At 41.6% G+C, this 26,101-nt stretch overlaps 1 protein-coding gene across 2 annotated transcripts in view; it reads left to right on the top strand.

Moving 5' to 3' along the window:
- Window positions 1-26,101, top strand: part of myt1lb (myelin transcription factor 1-like, b) — a 155,773-nt gene that overhangs the window by 86,247 nt on the left and 43,425 nt on the right. For both annotated transcript variants that reach the window (XM_061255079.1, XM_061255070.1), the window contains exons 6-8: window positions 3,100-3,515; window positions 12,660-13,709; window positions 24,638-24,775. In XM_061255079.1, coding sequence (XP_061111063.1) covers window positions 3,100-3,515; window positions 12,660-13,709; window positions 24,638-24,775 — 1,604 coding nt within the window. The remainder of the gene's footprint in view (window positions 1-3,099; window positions 3,516-12,659; window positions 13,710-24,637; window positions 24,776-26,101) is intronic.

Here is a 26,101-nt window from a genome sequence, read left to right as displayed (position 1 = left end):
AATGACTCCAAGCTAAATCCGCAGTCTCTCATTAGCAACAGCTTCCCAATGTCACAATGGAGCACAATTACCATTTAACAGTACGCTAAAATGGATTGTGTATATGACTTGTATCAGGTTTTTTGTCAGGAGTGTGGGACAGAGTAACCATGCGCTGGATTGGCTTGTTTGTATTTTTAACCTCTTGATGCTTTATGTTGCCTCAATATACACTTTTGTATTTAATAAAACGGTCCTCTTCTTTTCTCATAATTTATTGAAAATTGGAGATTGTGGTTGTTACAGCGAAACAAAGTTTCAAATAACAGCATATGCCACTTGAAATAGCCGGCATTTGTAGAACCACATAGGATGTAGCTATCATATGCTATTTCTGTGTTAATCCTATTGTGCATGGAATGTTTTTATTGGTGTTAAAGAGCTCCACCTGCTGAATGCTTAGTGTAAATTCACAAGGTCAATTGGTTGAAATGGGACAGAGAACCCACACAGTTATCATAGTTAGCTAGCAAGGTAATAGTAATAATAATATTTTTTGCACCACACTGTATGCAACCATACACACAGGTGGTCCATTTTACTAAGCATGGAAGTATTGGGATGTGTCTCAGAAGTTGGATTACGTTCTGTCACATACAGGAGCAATGTCAAACATGGCATGTTAACATTTAAATCAATAAAAACATTTGAAACGCATCAGCTCAGCAGGTGTCAACTGTCCAACAAGGCACAATACAGCTGCCTGACTGATTTTTTAGGTGCAGTACAGCCAATTTATATTTTGAACAAACAATATATCTTTTCAGTAAAAACACTGAGTGGTTGCTGTTGCCTATTTTCACACCTGCCTCAAAAATTGAAACCCGTGATGTGGTCCCCCAATGGCACGTCCATTCAAGCTGCCTTAGTCACAGACATATTTCCCCAGTGCTCCCAACATCTAATGCAGCTTATATGTTCATATTAGGGCCAGTCCATAGTTGAGCAAAATGGGATGAATATTATGTGCGTGTAGAAACAGGAGCGTAGAACATTTCATGGCTGGCCGGCTTTTGATATATGGAATCATATATAAAACAATCAACTCTTTTATGTGAGCCTTTCAGTTAAAGCCATTGCGTAGATTTTTAGCTACAAAACAGTTTAGCTACAAAACAAATGTTAAACTTCTCCAATATATAGATTTTGAAAGGGTGATGGAATCGTTACCACACAATTTTTGGTACTTCCCTGCAGTGGCACTTTATAGGACTCAATGAAAAAAAAATCTTTATCCTATCCTATCTGCATATAGGAATTATATAATGGGTGGCTGGGTTTGCACAAGGGTGACACCCCAAATATATTATAATATATACCACTTCTGCTGCTGAAGCCCATCCACTTCAAGGTTTGGCATACTTTTTTTTTTTTACTTCTACTGCTGTAGCCTATCTACTTAGAGTTATGATGAGTTGTGTGCTCAGAGATGCTCTTCTGCACCCCACTGTTGTAACATGGTTACGTGGCAGGTATTTGATTTACTGTTGATTTAACTAGGAAATTTTGTTGAATACAAAATTTGGTAAAGATATCAACATTCAAATTCACAGATTTACATTGGACATAAAGTTCTGCCTGCAACATAATAAATATCATTGGATATTTACCCACGTCTGCATATTAATTCAAACGCAGTGATATTCCTAAACTGTCCGAAACCTGAATATGACACATTGTATCCCTCAAAAGGTTATACAGGCTGGCACAGCGGCCACACCACCCATCCTAGTTAACTAGAGCAGAGCAGTCTCTCTCAAAGCCTGGCACCAGCCCTGCAGTACCCTGTGATCGATAGGCTTTGCAGACGCTAAGATTATCAGCTTGGAACGTGCGCCTCACTCCGATGGGGAGATAAGCCATTTGCTTCTCCAACGCACCGCAAATAATTGTGTTTTGGTTGTTTGGAACCTCAGAAGTCCCTCGACCATTATAGTCGATACAGGGTTACAGGGTTTCTATAGTATGTGAATGAAATTAATGTAAATGCTTTGGCTAGCTATATCTTCCATTTCAGAAACTCAGCCTTTCAATTAAACAAAACAAACCAGGGAACATGTTTGGGTGTTGTAAGATAATAATTCACACAGGTTTTCCTTCATTTCAGTTCCATCGGGAGTGATTCTGAATCGGTTTTTCACTTGGTTATTCAGTGTTGAGTGAAAAGTCAGAAATGTCAGAAAAGTCAGAAAAGGTTTTGTTTTTTGCATTACATTATTGCCATTTGGCAGACGCTGTTATCCAGAGCAACATACAGTCAATTTAAAAAGCTGGTCCATAATTGGTAAATAAACATCTCCCTAAATTATACTCTTTACTAGTGACATTTTGATTGGATTCCAGTCGGTCGACTACTTTATCTTGAAATTTTCAACAATATCAATAATTTCCTTTTCAACTCCTCTGAGAAACATGGAGTAAGTTTTTTTATCGATTCTCTCTGATTCTCTCTTCACCATTCATGTTACTTGGCTCAGAAATGTCCTTTGCTAAGTTAGTAAGTTAAGTCCCAATATTTAAAAGAAAATCATTAAATAAATCTATAACCTCTTTCATATCATTTATAAGTATAATTTTTACTTATACTATTTTGTACTTTCCTTCTATTTTTTCCAGTATCTTGCTATAGTCCTGTTGGTCAGTTTATTTTGCTATGTCATATTTATTTCCATCTTCTTCTGTTCTGCTTTTTAGAAATTCCCTTTATCTAATAGATAACACCTCATGCACCCCCTCAACCCCAGGCCTGGATATGTTATGGTTTAGTTGGTGATGGTTCGGATGGCACACAGATGATGTTTTTTTAACTGAAGAGATATTTAACTAAAGTCCTGACTCTTCATTAAAGACCCAATGGCACTTATCAGAAAGAATAGGGGTTCCCCTGGCCAATTTCCCTACTTGGCTCCATCAATCTATCTTCCTAATCATCCCCAGGTTTAACTGGCTTAATCATTTCTTCCCTGGCCACCTGTTCTCTGCTGTGTGTAGTTCTGCTGTCTGTACTTTCACTCTAAACTACTTTGAAAAGTACTTACCCCCCCTGTCTTTCTCTCTCAGTGTCTACGGCTGCCCTTTGGCCAAAAAAAGGAAATACCTGGACAAGCAGCCACAGGAGCCTGTGGCCAAGAGGAAGCCCTTACTGACTCGTTCAGAAAACTCATCCATGGACGAGTGCTACGAGACGGATGGCACAGAGGAGATGGACGAGAAAGAGGAAGAGGAAGAGGAGGAGGAGGAAGAAGATGAGGAATATTCAGAGGACAATGAGGAGCAGGTAGAGCTAGAGGACGAGGCAGGCGTGGAGAGGGTGGACGGGCAAGAGGCAGAACCGGAAGAGGAGGGGGTCGAGGAAGAGGAGGAGGAAGAAGAGGAAGAGGAGGGGGATGTTGACGAGGAAGAAGAGGAAGAAGAAGAGGAGGAATATGATGAAGATGAGGAAGAGGATGACTACGAGGAGCAGAACCAGGAGAATGGTGAGGATATCTGCCCACTTTGAGAACAGAACAGCAATTTGTGTTTATTTGCTTCATAAGGCTGTCTAGCTTTATTCAATTCCACGGAAACATTTCCCCACAAATTAGTTTTTTATTTCTATCTTCGAATAAATGCCATGTATTTCAACCTTGACATGGAGAGAGAAGCTCTCTATTTTTAAAAACTGTAGTTTTAAACTGTATGTTCCATAGCTAATGCCTCAGGACAGGTTGTCAGGTTTGTAGCAGCCGCATTATCAGGAAGAGTGAATCTCTAGCTACATTGTAAGTAATTTGGAAGTAATTTTGGAAACAAATCCCCCAATGGATGCTACTGTTAGCTACCATGATGATGGTGATGGTAGCTACCAGGACAATTGCGATGAGGTGGAGGAAACAGCCTCAGCCAACCCAAAGCAGCGGATAAATGCTCATTCCAAGCTGGCTGGTATTAAATTGCAGAAGCTGAACAGCATTTTGATTATTCAGATAAATGTGACCGAATGTGTTGCTTTGCATGCAGCATATTTGGTGAGCAAGTACTGCATTCTGCATCTGTATCTGTATCCGTTCAACCACCTATATTATCTGTATCCATACTCGTAAGGGGGCGTGGTTTACACCGGAAGTGGGCAGGATTTTGTCCGGTAGCTGTTTTCTTTGTATGGTTAATTCTGGTTTCACCTTTACAAAGAGTTGTCTGTCATTTCTGTAGTCCATCCAGGGACCTTGCTATATCTTTTTTGTAATTGTTGGGAAGTTTTAAATTGCAGAAAAATAAAAGGAAAGTCAAAACGCATAAAGGACAAAAGCCCCCAAAAACATAAGAAGAAAACAAATCCATATAGAAAAGACATATAGGCTAGAACTGGCACAGCTGAGGAACAAAAGAGCAAATCAACCAACTACAGAACAGCCTCAGAATTGACTTTGCCAACGTATTTGGGCACGAGAGTAAAAGTTATGAAGTATACAGTAGGGGTGATCCGAGTATTCATTTCAGATTTGTTTTGTAACAAGTATTGACTTATTTCGGAATACGAATGTTGTGCGAGTAATTGGATTCATTATCCATGATCAGAGAACCTGGCCTGTTTTATTTATTTATTTTTTATATTGGCTGTAGTAGCTGTACATCAGTGACGAATGCGTAACATAAAGTTAACACTGTTTCATGATAGGCTAGTTCCTCTTTGGTTCCTCTCCCTTAAATTAGTTAAAATTACTGCCTGCTGCTATTTTTTCAAGAGACTGTTGTGTGAACTTGTTCCGACTGTAGATTAAGGATATAACAACTTAAATAGTATCTTGTCATAGCGTGACCAGAGGTGCATTCAAGATCACAAACGTTGCAAACCTATTAAAAGTCACATCCATTTGTATTCAAAGCGCCGTGAACCTTCGCTGTCTTGAACGCACCTCTGGTAGGAACTATAGTCACTGGGTGTTTCTGACCGAACCTTATCGGGTGCATATTCCAGGTTGCTTACGACACGTGTATTATGTAGACACGCCCCAAACATGTCAAAGCATGAATGGCAGCACTTTGGATAGAGTGAGCTTTCTACCTGGGTCAGACTTACTTTGCATTTAGACGCTTTCTATGGTCGGGGTTAGAAATCAGTAGTGTTTTAATGATCATGTGAGTTAATACATTTTTAGCTCCTAAATGAATTGAAATAAGCCTGTTCATTGCAACCTTAGGTGGTGGTTGGTAGCCTAGTTGGCTACTTTAGGCTGACTGTACTGTACTGTGGGTGACAGATAGAAATGACCCGATAGCAAGATATGGGGCAGTTTTGTTCCAACCTTAATTATTTTGATAATCCATGCAGGCCCAGTGTATTGAATGAGGTGTATTGCCTCTGTCACAGATTGCCATGAGAGTTTGCAGTCCGGGGATCTTGACAGGAATGTGGTCGCTGGTCACACAAGTGTTTGTGATTTACGGTATGTTATTTGAGTGATTTTTATCTGCATTATTTTATTTATGTAACAAACTGTGATGGATGTGCTGCATAAGAGTATAGTGCTTTAGGAAAACGTGGGTGTGTGTTTAAAGGGCGATGAGTGTGACGGCAACGCGGATAGTGGTTCTGATACGAACAGGCAGGTGGCTCAGCGAAAAGTGTTCCTTGTGACATTGTACACGCACGTACACACATCGTTTTATATAGGCAGTTTCGGTTTTTAATTAATGTTATGATTAACCAGATTAAGATTTAACAGAGATTTACCTGCATAACAGAGTGCAAAACTGTAGTAGTTCTGCAGGTGAAAGTCTTAGTTTCAATGTACTGCAAAATCGCATTGTAGTACGGGGGACTGTTTAAACGACACTTACGGGTTAGGTCACGCCCAAGTATGAACTTAAAACATACGAGTAATGCAGTACTCACCCCTAGTTTACAGTCAGCTTCAGAATTACTGACACCCTTTATAAAAATGAAATGCTGCATACAATACACTCAGATAATAATCGTATGCTCAATTATTTTCTTTATTAAACATACCAAAGGTCCTGCGATCAAATCGTGTTCTGTTTTTAATGTGCAAATGGCCTTCAAGCTCATGCACCAAGTTTTTTTAATATCAGGTTAAATTCTGAGATAAAATAGGCTAATGTATTATCGGGAGCTAGTGAAATGTTTTTTGAAACTCGTTATGACCTAATGTACAGTAGGCTACGATGACTTTCGCTATTACAGAATGCCGGGCCATTGCCTACCTGGCTAACACCCACAAAAGAAAGAAAAACAATGTAGAACTTACAGTAAAGCAACAGGTCCAATAGACTTCCATGATTAAACAAATACTTGCCTGTTGTCTGTCATCCGTGTGGTGACGTTACAATTACATCTCAACTACAGGCTCATTTTACCTCCTCTCCCCAAAATGCCATCTCAGGGAAGACTTTTTCTGTTATTTAAATTTACAGTGACAGAAAACCGCAGTGAAGACACACTTTAATGTTTAACCCAAAGAGATAAGGAGTGTTTTATGAAAACAAATTCCTTCCGTTTTCATAAAAACTTGGTATGAGTCACGTACACAATCCGTTTCAGCATACAGTGGCATGGTAATGGTGCTCCCCAGTGACAGTGTGGTTGCGAAGCTGTTGCTAGCCAGAGACTACAGACCTTCCAGGCTTATTCAGCACAGCCAAATAAGCCTGTGTAAAACTGTAGTAGGCGTAGGTGTGCTTCAGGTGCTATTTGGAACATTGTGAATAGGCATTCGAAACATTGTGCACTAACACGGTCCTCCGAACACAGGGAAGTTGTGTAGTTGTTCATCTCTACAGCCTAATTATTGGTCCGATTTACAAAAATCAAAAGTGTTTTAGTGTCTGGGATGGTCAATAAACAACGGTAATCATAAACCACATTCCTCAGGAGAAAAACTACCATTGAATGGATGCTAACTTCTGGTGGAAGTGGCCACTTCAGTACTACCAAGTAGGGTTGCTCAAGATTCCTCAAAATTCCTGAATTGGACCACTTTTAAATTCCCAGAATTTCCCTCCCAGGAAATGATGAGATTCCCGCAGAATCCGGAAGTGCCTTTTAATACTACTAGGCCTACAAATACCGAACGATGCTATTTTATCACATCAAATGTTTTATTGCTAGGAACATACAGCAATTCAGTTCAAATTCAAGATTAAAAAAAAAAAAATTCTATTTAACAAAACGAGACCTCGCATTACTGTGCTTATGGTATTTTACATCAAATCTTTTTCTGTAACAAAGGTTAATTTAGTTCAAATAATTTTCTCAAGAAAAAACAAATTATTTTTTAACTACAGTGGTGCCGATGACTTTTGCTCAACAATGTGTCAAATAGCTGACTTTAACTCAAAATTAGATTGAAGAACTCCAACAACTAGCCTATTCCATTTAATTCCATTCATATTAACTTACAGTTAGCCTACTACATTTAACACTCTCTAAGATGACTTTCCAAGTTCTTTCTTTTATTTTCACGAAGTGCAACTGCAAGAAAAAGAAGGCATTAATTGCGCAGTCGCTCAGCAAACTGAGAAGGCTCCTTTGGCTTTGACAGACATGGGCTGTATTGTTGCAAGAGCTGAGTAGAGCTGCTGTAGGTTCTTGGGACGTTCTTTTTTAGTCTCAAATAGAGCAAACTCCTTTGAAAGGATTTTGTGCAGGACATTCCCATACTTCGGAACCCATGTTGGGAATCAGATTCTGGTTCTGACAGTGTCACTGTCAACAAAGAGTTGCTCGAATAGACCAATTGTCTTCAGCAGCATAGCCCTGGAGGGCATATTAAACAGGTGATCTCCGGGATTTACCTCAATGACCGGGTTGCGTAGATCCTGTGCGCATTATGTTTTATAGACTTATATAGTTTGTATGGCTGCCTATCGAAACAAGAAGATAATAGGGTACATTTCACACAATATATTAATATTGAGTATTAATGATTAGTTTAGGCTACTATTAATGCAACATCATTCTATTTCCAGCAAAAAAAAAGTTAAAAAAATTAAATTAAATAAAAACCCTTTGAGGTCACTCACAGGAAACACAGGGAAACCTCTGTAGCATGCACTTTTGAAAGTGTTTTTCTGTATTTATTACTGAACAATAAATTTAAATCAACAAATTGGTTTAATATATAAGAAATAAGAACACTGCTTTGCTTTTTAAAAATGGTTTCTCCACATTTACCTCTTCTGTTTGATGGAGTCTTTTCCCCCTGCGTCTCTGTCAGTTTCTTGCTGATTCCTCATGAGAACAGGAGCAGAAAAGAAAGCCTTCAGAGGCCAAATTTTTTAAACTTGGATAAAACTGAAATCCCCTGAAATAGCAGCCAGTGTTCTGTTAAAGGCGGTCACGGTAATTTGAGGTGCATATGGATTGTTCGCTTTGACCTTCCATGCTGCTTCAGTGTCGGGCTCACAACAGCCCTGAGCCATCTGTTAGAATCCTGTTAAGATGGTGGCTTAAAAACATTTTTTGCTGAGACAGTAAATATTTGCCTCCACTTTTGGCTAAAATGCAGTTCAATGTGCCGGGAAATTTGGAATTAACCACTTGTGATGTGGCCATATACAGTATCTGGCCATATAATGCGGACTGCTATGCCTTCATGAAGAATGTGTGTCACATGTGGACTCATTGGACAACACAAGGCATTGGTGTGCTATCTGTCCAAAATAAAGACCAGATAATGACCAGATAAATAATTTCTTGTTGTAATGGCCTTCCCATCCCCAGTCCTGGAGAGGCACAGGCATAAGAATTAGGTGAAAATGCACCCCTAGTTTGTTTGCCGAAATTGCCATAGCCTGTAGAATGTGTGTGTTCAACCTCGTTCTTTCACAATTAGACTAAAGTTGTGATTCTCATCTAGCTTGTTTGCCATAGGTAGAACCTAGTAACTCCAGTTTGGAGTTTGGAGTTTGGAGTACTGCTGGATTGCAAAATCCTTATATCAGGATAGTACTTTATTTTGCTTTGATATGTTGACTTTATTGTGTAGGTTTAGGTTTTTTCGATTTTTGGTACAGCAGGTGTTCACCCATCTCATTAGCCATTTCCGTTACCTGTGTCGTTTAATTTCCATTTGACTTATTTCCCATTCAGGGGGTAGATATCACCAAGCTGGATTGCTGAGTTGGATATATATATATATATACATATGTTTCTCTGTAAACTCGAAAGAGAGTTGTGTGTGAAAATCCCAGGAGATCTCCAGTTTCTGAGATACTACAACCACCCTGTCTGTAACCAAAAACCATGCCACAAGTCACTTACAGTAGATCACATTTCTTCTGCATTCTGATGTTTGGTCAAAACAACAACTGAAGCTCTCGACCATGTCTGCATGATTTCATGCATTGAGCTGCTGCCACATGATTGGCTGAGTCAATATTTGCATTAACAGTCTATATAGTGAGCTCCATAAGATTTTTTCAGGATATGATTCTGTCGTCTACAATTTGTAATCAACCAATTCATATGCGGTTAAAGTGTGCAAGTGTGTTGCCTACAGTAAGAGTGAACTGAGGACCTTAGTGAGAGCGCAAGATCAATGTTACCGACTGCAGTGATTGGTGGGACCCAATTAGCTTGGAAAAGTAAAGTGTGCAGAAATTAGCATTATGACAGGCGTGGCTCCGTTAGCCTATTGCAAACATCCTGCCCCCCCCATCCCATCCCATCACATCACACCTTGAGAAGCCGCATTTGATGCTTGGTATGCAACCCAGGGGGTTGGGGGTCGGTGCTGAGCAACCTGAACATTAGCACCATCACCTGCATTTTTCACTTTTCGGTTTCTTAATTTGCGATTGTCCGTCTATTAGCGACAGGATAATGCATATTTCTTAACTTCACTCTGCTCTTGGTGCTCATTGCTGATTTGCAGGAGAATTATGCCCGCTCGCGGGTATCAGGGAGCAGGTACTGAATTCCGGGAGACTCCCCAGACCTTCCGGGAGAGGTGGGATGTCTGCTATTGGATAATCACTGTGCTCAGTTTAAAAATCGCTGAAATAGCTTCTTGTTGTAAAAGATCTCTAAACATTGCAGGGGTTCTCAGAAATAGCCAGATTTGGAGATAAATTCCCTCAATTGGCAACACTGCGGACAATTCAGCCACAATTTCCACCTCTCCCTCTACATATTCCTCTCTCACCATACTCACTCTTGTAGAAAATAATACCAAAGATTTTACACGATAGGAAGATGCCAACTGGCACTTTTTTTTTGTCCGCACAATGGGAAGTGAGCATGCATGTACAGTTGTGGTTTTCAGTGGCCAGTAATGGTAGTAGTAGTAGTCATTAGCTAATGTTAAAGTATTCGATAACTCTAAACTTATAGTTATCAAATTTAATGTTAGCTATAACTACCTAGCTGGTTAACGTAATAGGTTACTTTATATATCTTATCTAACTAACGTTACTGCCTAACATTATCTTAGCTGCTAACTCCTCACATTATGATCAGAGCGGCCCACATCTGACCGGGGCTAGGCTGATTAAAAGTTGATTTTTATTTGATTATCAAAACAATTACGGGTTGTGTGCAATTGTACTAGGTCTGGGAGAAAAAGGAATACTTTTTATGTAGTCTTTCTAGATATTTAACATGTTTTGGTAAAACTCCATTGACCTTCAATCATTTTATGAGCGACTGTTGTTTGTCAAATAAAATACGAGTGAGGACATTTCAGACCCAAAGTGCGGCCTCTCGCTCCGACTATTCCTCTCTGATAGTACCTCTTCCCCAGAGTTTTAGAGTCAAATAAATGTTTTCCTGTAAAATTTGTTTTAGATTTACCGCTGCTGAAGTTCACTGGTGGAATGTAGGCTACTACCGTCTTGGGGCTGGAGGACAGAATTGCACCTTTTGCAAAAAACCTTTGCGCATGCCTAGCCATAGCAGCCTCACCAGAGTAGAATGGTTAACGGCTTCCTCTCTGTCTCTGACTGTTAAACCACATTACAGCCACGCTAATCCAGTCACAGCAGGGCCATAATCTCTCCGTTGCACTTTCAATCTGCTTCGCCTCCCCATTTCCTTTGTGTCCCTTGATTGCTCTTCAAATTGCTTCTTCCAGGCATGTTTCAAGCCGGCAAAATTAAACCCTCCTGACTGGCGACTGTAACAGACTTCCTAAGTCAAAATATGGACTTGGTCATTCGTGACTGTTCCCTCTCCCGTCCCAAAGCCTTTTCATTTCCCCACTCATTTTGTGCATTAGAATTAACTCCGCTTTTGTGTCATCAGGAAAACGAGTGCTGCTATTTAGAATAACAATATACAAAAATGTATTCACATATACAGGTGTATATCCATATATTTTCTACACCCATTTCTTTAAAAGTATATGTATTTCAGTCTTACTCTTATTCTATATTATGGTATTATTACTATTGCTATTGCTTGGTTATGAAAATTGTTGCAGGTGAATAGTTTTTGGAAATGCCAATATCTTTCAACAGTCCTTAATTAACACTTCTCAATTAAAAATGACTGTTTGGCGAACCAGGCGGTTTGCCAGGCAGGGAATGTGAGCTGTGTGAACGATCACGCTCCGGAAAGCTCAAGGGAGGAGATGGGAAGATGGGCATTAGGAAACCAGCCAGAAGTGGAGGCATGAAATCACAGGCATTGGGGGTTCCGTAACCTTTCAGAGCCCTCTGTGTCTCCACTTAATGATAAGCAAAGACTTCAGTTCAGCTGATGTGACCACAATAAAGAGTTGACATTACTCACTGTCACAATTATTTATTTTTACAGGTGTTTTGTTTTTTTGTAGAATTTGTGAAATTACCAAATAATCTGCTAAGTACGGCTCAGTGAAGAAGCATGCGGTTTTTGTTCGTTTTAGATTCATTGTCATCTGTTTTGCTGTTCTAAGGGTAGCTAATATAACTTCATCAGAGATAGGACAGTACTGTAGCTTGGAACTAGCGAAATCTCTATAGATGGCTAGTCATTTGCATTCATAATTAAAACTGAACCACAAAAGAAAAACTGAAGGCTTTACATAATGTTTCTGGAAAAAAGGGAGCATCTCAAAATAAAATCACTGTGTAAATGGCTGAGACATAGGGGTTGGTTGCCTGAGATGGTGTTGGAAACGATCGGGTATAGCCTATCTGTGGGAAATGTATACAAGTTACAACCATTTTGAACAGCTTGGTGCCGGCCATAGTGTAAGGCCAGGGTTACCCAAAAGTTACATATAAGCAGCTCATTAAATTCTGAGAAAAATGTGTGTTTTGCTGTTTGTTTTACCTGATCATTCATAATCTACTTATCCAAGCTGAAGGTTTGGCAGTTCTCACTGGGAAGTGTGGCTGTTTTATTGCGTAAATGTATCTTTCTTCGAAAGCTATATAAATTAATCTATAACACAGGGGAACCTTCAAACAGCCTTGTGCTTTAAGTGTAGATACATACTGTATTTCTAGTTGACAAACAGTTGGTAAAGACAGCAAACATTGTTATAATTGGATAGGACAATGCAAAGATTTCCTACGAAATCTAATAAAGATAGATCAAGCATGTCCAGTGTTGACGGAAATCCAATTTGCTGGTCAAAATAAAATCACAGCGATTGAATTAAGCCTTTAATTTTGTCCCCCCTCCTCTTTGACAGAGGACAAACAGACAAATGGCAGCTACGTTAAGTCTGGCCAGGCCACAGAGAAGGACGACAACAACAACGATGAGTACGACAACTACGACGAGCTGGTGGCCAAGTCGCTCCTGAACCTGGGCAAGATAGCCGAGGACGCGGCCTACCGTGCCATGACTGAGTCCGAAATGAACAGCAACTCGTCCCACAGCGCCGAGGAGGAGGACGAGGAGAACGAAGAGAAGGGCGGGAGGAAGGGCGAGCTGAGCCTGGATGTAGACAGCGACGTGGTGCGAGAGACGGTGGACTCATTGAAGCTGCTGGCACAAGGCCACGGCGCCGTGCTCTCGGACAATGTGAGTGGGCGGGGTTATCTGGACAGGGGAGCGGGGCAGGGCGGGGACAGCGAGGACTGCAACGGCAGGTCTGGGGGGCGGAATGCTAGCGGGGTCGGCTCTGGGGGGCAGGGAAAGCCTGCCAGCAACGGGCAAGTGGAGGAGAGCGATGAGGAGGTGTGCCTGAGCAGCCTGGAGTGCCTGAGGAACCAGTGCTTCGACCTGGCACGCAAGCTGAGCGAGACGCAGCCGGCCGACCGCGGCCCACCCGCGCAGCCGCAGACGCAGACGCCCCAGCACATCCAGAACGCCCCCCTCGAGCCGCCCAACCTGCGGCCCGCCATCTACATCGACTGCCAGCAGGGTGCACTGGAGCGCAACTATTCTGACATGGTCAACCTGATGAAGCTGGAGGAGCAGCTCAGCCCGCACTCCAAGGCCTTCTCCAGCTGCGCGCATGAGAATGCCGGCTATCGAGACGAGGACACCACCTCTGTGACCTCGGACCGCTCCGAGGAGGTGTTCGACATGACCAAGGGCAACCTGTCCCTGCTGGAGAAGGCCATCGCCCTGGAGTCGGAGCGGGCCAAGGCCATGCGGGACAAAATGGCGAATGAGGCGGCTTCTAGGCGAGAGAGCCACCGGATGCACGAGGAGCATGGCACAAGGCATAGCTGCGGCGAGGAGCGCAAGTCCCGGTTGCATGACAGCATGAAGAAGCCATACTACCCGAAAGGTAAGAGCCAAAACAAACGTGCACTGCTCTCCCCGTTACGTGACACGAATGCTTCGATGCAGTGGTATATGTCTACTTTCACTCACCGTCAGTCAGCAGTCATTGAAATTAGTTTTAATTAAAAAGGTGACTTTTTTTTTTAGTGACAATTACAATGGTTTCATTTGATGTTTTGTCTCTGCAGCAAGAATGCCACTGGCCAGGAAAAAATACTTGTGTGGTTCCTACAGTAGGAGGCAGCAGAGTGTCTTTTGTTTTGTTGTCAAAAGCAGAAATTGCTGAAAAACGGAATTGAGGTCACGCATAATTTTGAGGTGACTCGCCATATAGTATATAGAGGAATGCTTAGCTCTGACTTGGAAATATGATTTGTACTGTAAGAACAGTTGTTTTTTGCCAAACATAAAATATCTGTTTATTTCTGTTAGGCTAGTTGGCTATGGAATGGATCACAATATAGGACAGTATGAGCTAACCTTAGGGATTGTGTAGCCTATTTACTTTATTCTTCTAATGTTACAACTATTTTACGGTTGAGGGTAGTTTGCTAATCGGGTAAACGCAGATAGAACTTAATGTGTTAAGTAGGGCTGAGCCGAGTATTCATTTCATACGAGTACTGGTAACGAGCAATGACTTATTTACGAATACGAATGTTGTGCGAGTAATTGGATTCATTATCAGTGATTGGATAATGGATTTACATTGGCTGCAGTAACTGCAGTATCAGTGACAAATGCATAAAGTTAACACTGTTTTGTGATAGGCCAGTTCCTCCCCCTTAGATCAGTAAAAACTACTGCCTGCTGTTATTTTCCTCACTCCGTATGTCAAGAGAATGTTGTGTGAACTTGTTCTGATCGTAGAATAAGGATATAAGTACTTAACTAGTATCTTGTCATTGTGTGATCAGGGGTGCATTGTTGTTGCTTGCAGTGGATTTTCTAGATTGCTGTAATGTTAATGTAGCTAGCTAGCTAGGGAGCTAAATCAGATTACCTGTGATCTGAAGTGGTCTGAACACACTTTAATGCGTGAGGACGGCTGGAAATCCTTAATGTCTAGCCATTCTTCGCCTATGTTTTACTACTCAACGCCTCCGTTTCTGGTTCTTCATGTTAGTTAATCGAACAGTTGGTCTACTATTAAGTTAAACACTTACATGGACCCTGTTGGCTTATTGCTGTTGTTGCGACATGCATGTATAGCACAGAATACGATTTTAGCTAAAGTATCTGCTGTAGCTAGCTAGCAATCTGAACGGGCGATATTTCACAAAGCAGGATTACTGCACTGAGTAAACCAATAACTCCCCAAACATTTCAAAGCATGAATGGGGGCACTTTGTATGGAGTAAAACATATACAAGTAATGCAGTACTTGCTCAACCCTTGTGTTACTAGCTAACTAATATGTGAAATAGCCTACAGAAAATACAATAAACTCACCGCTGATTGTGATTAGGTAACTACGTGACATCGTGTTCGCAGAGAAAATGACGAGCTACCAGCGAAGAGAGCAAGACTAGGCGCTTTCCTCTCTCCCAAGAGAGCAAATAATTGACATCATATTGATACCGGAATATAGTGGGTGTGACAATGCAGTTGGCAGCGGACAATATTATTGGGCAACGGATTTTGTTATTACAGATGACATTGAATATATTTTTTAAAGATACAATGATGTTTTATAGAGTAGCCGGCCAGCTACATGTGAGTAGTCGGCCATTTAGCCAGCAACTTGGAGAACACTCTGGGCTCCTATACCCGGTTTGAGTTGGGGGGTATTGTCCCCTGCTTAGTTTAATCTGGATAAAATAATCAGCTAAATAACGAATGATTATAAAATTATTATTATTATTATTATTATTATTATAGTTCTGGATATGCTCGCGGTAGAAGATAGGTAAAGCTAAATTACTTTCCCCACATCAACAGTTTTTTTACCTGCGCATTTTAAAATCTGGTTAAGTTGCAAAATGCGATTAGTAGGCAGGCCCGTTCGCTTACTGTGTAATTTACTGTAGCTTTAATAAATACGACATTCATATCACACAGATGACCTAGCCTACTCTCAAATGCAGGCTACCCTTGTAAAGTTGCAACTGCAACACTGCATGAAATACAATCGTACGTCTCACTGCAATTAAAAAAATTATCTTTACATAAGCTTGGAAATACAGGGATTCACGATTCTTAGGACTTTTACCAGTCTCGGTGAGTTCACACCAAGTTGCTACGCAAGTGTGGCTGGAGCGCAGCGAATAACCAATACCAATAAGCAAAATGAGGCTACCTATTTATTGTGATAGCATTATTGTTCTTTGCATCATAAACTTGCAGTATTTCCCTATAACCTTAACACATTTATGATGATATGTGAAGATTAAACAATTTACATTTTCATAAATGTGTTTTCTAGTGTTCGACAAATGTAGGCCTACAGGAGGATTTTCTCTTTATAATCTAGGTACAATATGCTTTCTTCTTCTTAAATCGTTTTTGACTACCTAACATCACGACGTGAGAGTTACACAAAAAAAAAGCTTCTGGATTTTTTTTTTATTCTTCTTTTTTGCTTATTCAGATTTCTACATCTTCTTCAGTAGCTATAGCTGATTGAAGTTATCTAGCCTACTACGTTTGTCAACTTAGTTTTATTTACTTGAAAAGTGCATCAGACAGTCAAAAACATTAGCTACAGAAAAAGGGTAAGAAACAATCCCTAAAACGTTACAGCACTTGTCACTGGGGTAGCACCCTTTATAAAATTGTACCCCTAACCATGGGTTTAATTAGTCGCTTGCCAGACCCTCTGTTGAGACCCTCTATTGCTCTAAAATGGCCCACTGGAGTTAACGGAGTAGACATAACTATCGCTAGGGCTCTGGAAAGTCGTTCGGAATCTCTTGCTTCTTTGATGAGGATGAAGAAATCGTAATGCTTGTGCAAAGACCATACATAATAGGCTAAATGTCACTCTCCCCTACAAACAGTACGTGCACCGCAATATAAACTACTAGATTATCTCATTTATAAATACATTATAGAGTCCAAATTTTTGAAACGTTGTTGCAGTGTGCAGTGACATTAACCTGCCTCCGCAGCCCTTCCTTTATAAATGGATTCCATCTAGTGGCATAAATTCTCGGTTGAACAATCAAAAGTTTGATTTTCATAACATACATGACGATGCATGATTTAAAAGTTACCTTGGATTAAGGTACTCTCTGAAAAATGTAGGCTATTTTTATAGTTGAACCACACAAATCTGCACCTCTGTCAAACACATTTCTTCCATGAAATCCAAGGAGCCACACATTGCCTGCCCTCAACACAATATTGCATGTTAAACTAGCTAGATAGCATGTTTTTATGTGTAGCTAGTTAACTAGCTGGCCATAACAGCCAGTCAGCTAGCTAGCAAGCTGAGTCTCAAATGCCATGCAATAACCTAGCTCATTAACCAGCTGGAACTAACACCACACCAGCTAGTAAAGTAGCTGCCCCTTCTCTATGTAGTTAGTAAACTAGCTGCACATTATCAGTGATTTTGACTTAGCTAGTAAACTAGCTGGCGATTAAGTGCAGCTAGGTTTTATGGCCAGCTTGGTATGACAAATGGGTAGCTAGCTCGGACTAAGAAGGTAGCTAGCTATTGAAGTTGAATAAATGTTAAAACAGTGCACCAATGTGTAGCTAGCTGACCGTTAAAGGCCACCTTTAGTTAGTTTGCTACATTTTAAAAAGAGTTTTGCAAACCCAGGTCCCTGGCTAGGTGGCTAGATATTAGAGCCAGTTAGATAACTAGCTTTCCTTTTTGCTATGTAGCTAGTTAACTAGCTAGATGTTGTTTCTTATGTAACTAGGTGCCTTTTTGGTATACATAGCTGGTGTTTTACCTTAGCCAGGTGGCCATTTGGCACAGCTAGATGTCCGTAAAAGCCACCTAGTTATCTAGCTAAAATCATTCTGGCAGCTAGTTAACTAGCTAGGTCATATGCCATCGCTAGGTGGCTTTTTGGTACAGCTAGCTAGGTTGCATGCTAAAATAAAAGCTAAAATAAGACATTTTTTAAATACAGCTAATTCATTTGATGGTATTTATGCCATAGGGTTTTGCCCTCAGCCAATAAGATAGTTAGATTGTAAAATTATTCTTCTGACTGAGCTAGCTCAGTAGTAAGCCTTAATAAGACCTTACTAGTTAACTAGCAAGCATCCATTTACGGCAAACTAGCTGTGTTTCGTCTGAGTACAGCTAGCAGGCTTTTTGGCACAACTGGCTAGGTCGTATGGCCAACTAGTTGGCCTGAATGGCAGCTAGCTGGGCAAATTGTGGTAGCTAGCTAGGTCATATGACCAACTAGTTTGGACAAATTGGCAGCTTGCTAGGATAAGATGGTAGCTAGCTACAGAAGTTGAATGAATATTAAAAGGGCTTGCCATACACATACTTTGAAAAGCCATATCTCTAAAACAGATTGGCCAATCCCAACAGGTTATACCAAATTTAGTAGCTTTTTCACCACAAATAAAATCAATAAACAATAGTCATTGCACTAAGATACCCAATCGGCCAGTTTTACAGCAGTGTAAAAATAGGCCAGCGTGGCAACAACAGAAGCCTCTCAGGCATAAGTAATGAGAATCTGTACGGCTGTTTAGGACATAAAAGTTCATCTTTGGGATACGAGCCATATTACAGGCTTCCTTTTCTAAAGCAACAGAAAGGGATACAGCCAAGGCACTGAAACAGAACCTCATGCATGTGGGCCACTTTAGTACTTAGCCCTTCATGGTATATCTGTATCAGGCATTCCAAATCAAAATAAATCAATAAAATTCAGTTTCGAAAAACCATACTTGGACAGGCGAAGTGTCCAAATATTGGTACAAAATATAAAATTCCATCTCTGTATGTCATGACTGTTCTCTACTCCCATAGTACTATGGTTGATGGGGTCTTTTCGGTTAAGCAGTGCAGTGGACTGTCTATAAAGGCATACGTGCTTGACGGAAGCAAGGGCAGACAGAGCAGGAGTGCTAACAGCAGGCTCCAAGGTGCCATGCCAGACCGAGCCACATTTGCCGGCTGTGAATAAATGTGGTCTTAGTAAGTGGGCAGGTTGTGAGGGTGTAATCAGGTCTCTGGGAGGATGCAGAGCCTGTCCTGTTTAAAAGACTGGGGGTTTGCTTGTTTGGTATGTATGGGGGAGGGGGGGGGGCACATATCCAAGGGGGCTTGGACAACTTGTGAGCTGTGTAGGGGAGTGCTGATCACTGTAGAGGATTTTTAAAGCAGAATGGCTCCACCTGCTGCACCTCCTCCTGCTTACAGATATAAATGTGCACACACACACACACACAAACATGTACAAACACACACAGACATATACACACCATGTGTAAACACACACTAGGGATGAGTGTTTTATATGTGTTTGTATTAGAATGATAGTTGTTCATTATTTACTATGTCCCCCTGAAGTCTGGTATGAAGGTGCTGTTATCTCTGTGTGAATAGTAACCTGCTTAAAAGGAAGAAGAGATAACTGCTCTCGCTGCAGACTTGAAAGTGCACATCATAAATGAATTATGCATTATATTTTGGAGGGTTTTTCTTCGGATCTCCATCGTCAATATTGTAATAACACAGATCATTACACTGCGATGCCGGCCCTGGTAATAAGACAGAGACCTTAAGATTAAATATTGAAATAATCACTAATTCAGTCTATTAACACACACATACACGTACAGGCTTTGACAGACACCAGTATGCACATACACAGGCTCTCAGATATTCACGGATGCACACAGGCACAGTCAGTGATTGTCTTAGCTGTGCCGACTCCTGTGTTTGTCGAAAGGACAGGGCAGGTGTGAATAACCGCAGAAAGCGCCTCACAGTGGATTAGACTAAGCAGGAGACAATTCCCCCTGGAGCAATGTAGGGTTAAGCGCCTTGCTCAAGGGCCCAACAGTTACATGGATCTTATCATAGTTATACCAGGGCTTGAACCACAAGCCTTCAGGATGCCAGTCATTTACTTTAGCCACTAGGGTATAGGCTGCCCCTTAAGCACTTAGTGAAATGCAACATGGTACTAAAAAAGAAAAAAAGTTGAGCACATATGAGGAGCATCCTCACCTGAACAAGAAGAGCAGAGATCAAGGGATCATGTTTAACGTGTGCAAATCGCCCCTGCTCTCTTAATGACTGCAGCGTAATGATAGCATCTCGTTCTGCGATAGTGGGGTGAATAGAAGCTTCAGGCAAAGGAATGATTTAGCATGGGGGAGGGGGGAAGGAGTGCGGTAGTAACTGGCGGCTTCATGATTTATAAAATTATAATGGCTTGACAGTTATTGAAGAAGGCCCCTCTCCCCTAAAGAAGCGGAGATGGCGAGATGAAAATTGAGCAGTAGCAGAATGACCGATAACGGACGACGGGGCCACTGACTGCACATTAATTATCCCAAGATGGTAAGGTAATGGAAACCATTTGCTATGCAAAGCGCACTCTGTCCGGAGCCGCAATCGATATCTATTGCTTTCTAATATGCATTCCGCTCGGCCGGTTTCCCTCTGCTGGCAGAAAAGGCGGGTAGAGCATAGAGGGTTTGAAATTGAAACGGTTAAGCCAAACGCCCGCTCAGATGAAGGAGGACGGGACACGCGGCTTTCTCTTTCATTTCGTGAGTGACATTTTGAGCATTTCAGCACAAGGCATCAGGGTTCTGAACCGGGATCAGTTTGATGCAGGGAAGGGCCCCAAAATAATTTAACGATAACCCAACAATTCTGCTAATGGGTGTTCCTACTTTAAACACATGTAAATGGTAAATGGTTGGCATTTATATAGCGCCTTATATATATATAATACACACACTCACACACCGACGGCGATTGGCTGCCATGCAAGGCACCGACCAGCTCGTCAGGAGCATTTGGGGGTTAGGTGTCTTGCTCAGGGACACTTCGACATAGCCCGGGCGGGGGATCGAACCGGCAACCCTCCGACTGCCAGACGACTGCCTGAGCCATGTCGCCCCCGTGCTAATCATGAGCAGTGCAGGCAGGAGGCAAGAAGTTAGCACTGGCTACTTATCAGTGGCTAGAGTTGTCGTCAGCAGATCCATTTACATGGAGCCTTATATTCCATGTTTAATTGGATTAACAGGCCGATCAGAAAGAAACCGCTTAATCGAAAGCAATTATCCTATTCCGATAGACCTTTTTTTTAAAAGACTCTTTTTGCAAACAGTATGAAACATTGAAATAACAAAAAATCGTGGAATGTTTCAATGGCCAAAAGGCTTGAAATAATACGTTATTCAAATAGTTGTTCAGAAACTTAACCAAAGTGGAATCCACAGAAATATCAACCAAAGAAAAAAATGCTAATATCAATTTACGATATCGACCCAGTAAATTTTAAATTTCACGATCTTACAGATGAATTTATTGGTGAGCGATCTTTCGCCTGAAAAGTGAAATGCAAATATTGTACAGAATACACAACACATATTTAGAGATGTGCATTGTGTAGCTGTGTGAGATCATTCTACTCATGTCAAAATGTTTCATATTCATTAAATGCTTGCCATGTAAACACCTTTAATAGGATCAATTTTTCAGTGTGCATGTAAAGTTTGTAAATAGTTCATTTGGAATCTTCGATCGTAACAAATTATTTGTAATGCAGAAATATTCTGCATGTAAATGCGGCTAGTGAGAATCGTGCCTCTATTCCAACTGGCAGTAGTAGTACTCTTACACTACACTGTATGTGTTATTATGTACAAAATAGTCAGTTCCAGAGTTCAGTCCTCAGCTGCGAGTTGGGAGCGCGCGCTGCGAGGTGGGATAGCTCTCGCACCTTGCAGCTGTCAGTTCCCGGGTCGATCGCTTGTAGCTTGAGATTTTCTGCTAGCAAGAGCGCCGAGCTCCCGGCTCGCCCTTGCCAAAAGTGTTCTTGTGGAATATTGCTTTAATATTGTAGAAACACTGCACAAGGAATATTAATTATTGCATGGTAAAGTGCATCACTGAAATATTGACAGAGAAATCTATAAATTGCATGGTTAATGATTCATTTATTATTATTATTTATTTATTATAATTGCCAGATCAATTCTCACACAGTATAGCCAGTTTAAATGTGAATGTAATTAGTATGTTAAATAGCGTGCAGGTTTTACTTGCTACATCATATATTATGGTGTTTTGGGGAAATGTTTGAGCTTAAAATGAAGGCAAAATGAGAAATGGTGTCACTTGGCTATGTTTAGGAATGTTTCATGGTAATAAAATGGCAAATAAAACCATATGCCACAAGCAAGCAAAAATGTCAAGAAAAGATTTGATATCCATTGTACTTATTGATGAGGTGTGTATGTTTTCAAACTTGAAACAAATTGAAGTGCAGTTTTCTGTTGAATGATTTCCTCCTCAATCTATACACTTCAGGTTGCATAGTAAACATTTCATCATATTGGAACTATTTTGCCCCCTAATAAAGCTACTTTCATTTTCAGTAATGCGCTTAAAAGGTTGATGTTTTACAACAAAAAATGCAATGCTGCATTTTTGGTGATCATCAAATTTGTAAGTGATTTGTCCTGCATTTTTGCTGTGGTTCCATTGTGTTTCTAAGCTAAGCAGACAGCCATGAGCACTCCACTTAAATACCAAAAAGTCTTTTCAGTGAGAAAAAAATCTTCCTTTTGTATGAACAGCTGTAATTTTATTTTAGTAGTAGTAATGGTTAATGGTTAAGTAGTAATGGTTCAAGAGTAGTAACAATTTTATTTTGGGTATGTCATTTTCAAGCTTGTATTAAGAAAATGGGTGAGACCTTAACTCTGCACCTCAATCCCATCATACCCTGTTTTTTCTCTGTCTACCTGCGGTCTGCTCAACTTTCTCGTTTGTGTGTTTACTCAACGAATCCCTCCCCTCCACCCTGCTGGTATTTTGATCCCAAGCTAAATAACAGAAGTAGCAAGTTACACCCCATTTTAAATTTTAATCAGTGGTCTTTCTATGGCAAAGGCTGATAAGTAGTCTGCCTTGCCCTCTGGAGAATGGTCTGGAACCACCATTTTGGGGGTGGAGTTGCCTTCCGTCACACTGAGGGGGTCTCAGCCGCAGCCCGATCAATAGGGAACAGAAAGAGGGTGAATTGCAGTTAGGTGGCATTAGTGTTGTGACTGCAGGATCACCTCCAAAGTCAAACGTCAACCACCCTGTGTGTGTGTCTGTGTGTGTTTTTGTCAATGCATACATCATCGTGTGTCTGTTTGTGAATGTGTGCTTGTGTGTGTGTGAGTGTAGTGGCATCACAGAACGGTTACAGAAAAGATGAGGAATGAGTCTTATCATCATTCTGCAGGGGATCCATTATTCCACAAGCTTCCCGAGAACATGCTTTCCCATTGTTGCTAAAATCTTTTGTATAATCTTAAAAACATTTGCACAGTGTCTACTTAACCGTAAACTGCAGGGTTTCAACCGCCACCGACTGCTAAAAATGATTCTTTCAATCTCTTGTGTTCTCTGCAGTCTACAGACACATATAGATTCACAATAGCCACACACGCTGTGCGGGAACCAGAAGTCACCCGCAATGCTGGCGGAGGTCAGGGACTAAGGGAAAGACGATAACCTCTGTGCCACTGAGCAGAGACGCAAGGCCCTTTGGGGTGCTGGTAACAGGAGCCTACCCCCAGGTTCAGCTGCGGGTCTTTCCGTCAGGAACAGTCGGGAAGTGCCTGCATTCTGAAACCCGAACACCCCCCCCCCCCCCTCCTTCTGGCGCTATTGGGATTAGACTCCTAATATGCTCATGAAATTTGTCCGTGGGGCAAAAATCAGGCATGGCAGGATAGCGGAGATAGTGACGCTCCAATACGTTTGGAAAGCTTCCGATAAGCCCCTTGCACTGGCTCTGTTATTTTTCTGTTATCTCATAGCCGCCATGCCTTTTTTTTGCCAAATATGAAATTGCTTTTTTTTTTCTCGCTGAAATTTAACTGCTTTGGGGGGAAAGTGCAAAAAAGCAGATGGCCACCAGAGGGCCTTCTGTCAGCAGTACGTGAATGTTCGTCATCGAAAGGGTTGGACACATTCGACACATGTTCGATCAGCAAACCTGCCGGTAAGCTCCTGTGTCCCTTCCATCCTCTAGAGCTCTTTTTTTTCCTCATAGATTCAAAAATCTCGGTGGAGGGAAATTCTGCTTTGCGTGACCTGCCTGTGTGCCACCTTCATGAATATTCATCACAATCAAGCAAATTGGAACACATAGAGCTTCAGCAGGCACAGAGGCTGAATATACGAAATGCTAAAAATATGAAGCAGGCCATCTGGTTAGCATCGATGACCTGTGGGTTGGATCGCCAGACCAAGTGTTGTTCTCACCAAGGGAGTGTGAAACGGGAGCTTTCACATTTTCGCTGCAGGTAGTCGGACAGTTCATGCATAAAACGGCCGTACGTTAAAGTCACACGGACAGGACACCTGTCAAGGCAGGGGCATCTCAGGCTCCACCCATCTGTCCTGATGTGGCCTCAATTAAAATGTGGTGGTTGGAGGGAGCGGGGATTTTAGGAAACAAAAGGTATGAAAACCCCAGTGCTTGTGCGAAGGAGACCAGTGCTCAGTTTCCATGGTGACGCCTCACGTCACCTCACACTTCTTTCTCACCTTACCCAGTCAAACCTGCTCACCACCCCCTCCCAACCTCCCACCCCCAAGGTCCCACAGGGCTGCGGTGAACTCTCATCTCGCTGTTCCTGCTGATAAGGTTGCCATGGTGATAAGCTTTAGTGACCACCAGAGGGTGTTTCTCTTTCTTTTTTCCTTTTTTTTTTGCTTCTGCCTGGCAGTCTCCCAGCATGCTCTGCTCTGTGTGCCCACAGATTCTTCCTCGCGGATGGACAAAAAGGAGAGCCGGTGTCCTACGCCAGGGTGTGACGGGACCGGACATGTGACAGGGTTGTACCCCCACCACCGAAGCCTGTCGGGATGTCCCCACAAAGACAGGGTGCCACCAGAAAGTAAGCAAAAACTCTTTTTTTTTTTTTTTTGATGGAACATTCTTGCGCATGCTCACATTTTTTTTTCTGTTTTTGTCTGTTTCTTTTTCATTTTCGGCCTGTGCTCTGCTGTTCTGAAATCAAGATTATGTATGGATTTTCCCACTGTTACACTGCATGGGCTTGTCTTTTTAGATTTTGTATGCTTACATCCATACCTGCTGTCCCCCTGTGTTGTCAAGTGCTTTGGCACCAACCTTCTATAGGCTCATGAACTTCAACATGGATGGTGCTCATGTGTGTTCCGTCAGTGAATTAACCAATATTCTGCTAAACAGAAGTCTTTTAATTAGTTCATGTGACTTAGTGACAACACATGGAGCTTCACCCACTTTGGGGCTTATGAAGTCTCAAGTTGTCACCACTGCCTTTGCATGGCAAAAAAATGCATGCCCTCCCCCCAACTCGATTGACGATCCCACTCTTCTTCAGCAACCAGAGGACACATTTGCCCACACAGGGCATTTTGACCATTCAACCTGAAAGATTGGTAATAAGTTTTCAATGTGCAGGTTTATTTAGCAGAGCAATAAATCCTCCTTCAGCTACATGATACACAAATGATGTTCCTGTGAAATTAAATCAAAGCAAATAAACACAAAATGTTCAGTGCAGTGCAGTGGTAATGGTAAATGCTAATGACCGAAACATATCATGTCTGCGAGCAATCCTCTCTCCTGCCCTACACCCATTGGGGAATGTTTCAAACTTTCGGCCCCATTCAGATGACTTGGTCAGGTCTAATCTCATGTTACCTCCTTTCAAGTACTAGAGAAAAAGGCCCCAAGTTAAGATCCATTTCCACCTACGCCTGCAATCAAAGCACCTGGTTTGATCATAGGTTTTTTTCTCTGAAGATCTGCTTCAGATGAATTTGCATAGCCCCAAGCCATCTCTCTTATGCAGCATTTCTAATGATGGAAGCTGATTTAGAAATCGCATGCACCTGCACTTCATCTTTAGAAAAGTGTCACCCAGGAAAGGCGCATGGCTGCCCTGCTGTAAAATCTGACTTAATTTTCAAACTGATCATAAGTTGTTCTAGCTGGGTATGAGCTGGTCAACCAGCTAGTGCTGGTGGCTTGTCTGAGCTGGTAGCTGAGCTGGTCAACCATTTCAAGCTGGGAGCTGGTCTGAACTGGTCAACCAGCTAAACAATTTCGAGTTGGAAGCTGGCCTGAATCCAGCTACCAGCTGTTTCAAAATCAAACTTCAGATCTTCTTTTTCAGCAGGGAGGGTCACTTTCCTAGTAATGAGATAGTGAGGATTCCTCAACCCTACCAATG

The sequence above is a fragment of the Conger conger genome, chromosome 1 (genome assembly GCF_963514075.1).
Source record: "Conger conger chromosome 1, fConCon1.1, whole genome shotgun sequence".
NCBI classification, from domain to species: domain Eukaryota; kingdom Metazoa; phylum Chordata; class Actinopteri; order Anguilliformes; family Congridae; genus Conger; species Conger conger.
The sequence above is the reverse complement of the archived record's forward strand: the minus strand, read 5'-3'. Positions and strand labels throughout refer to the sequence as shown.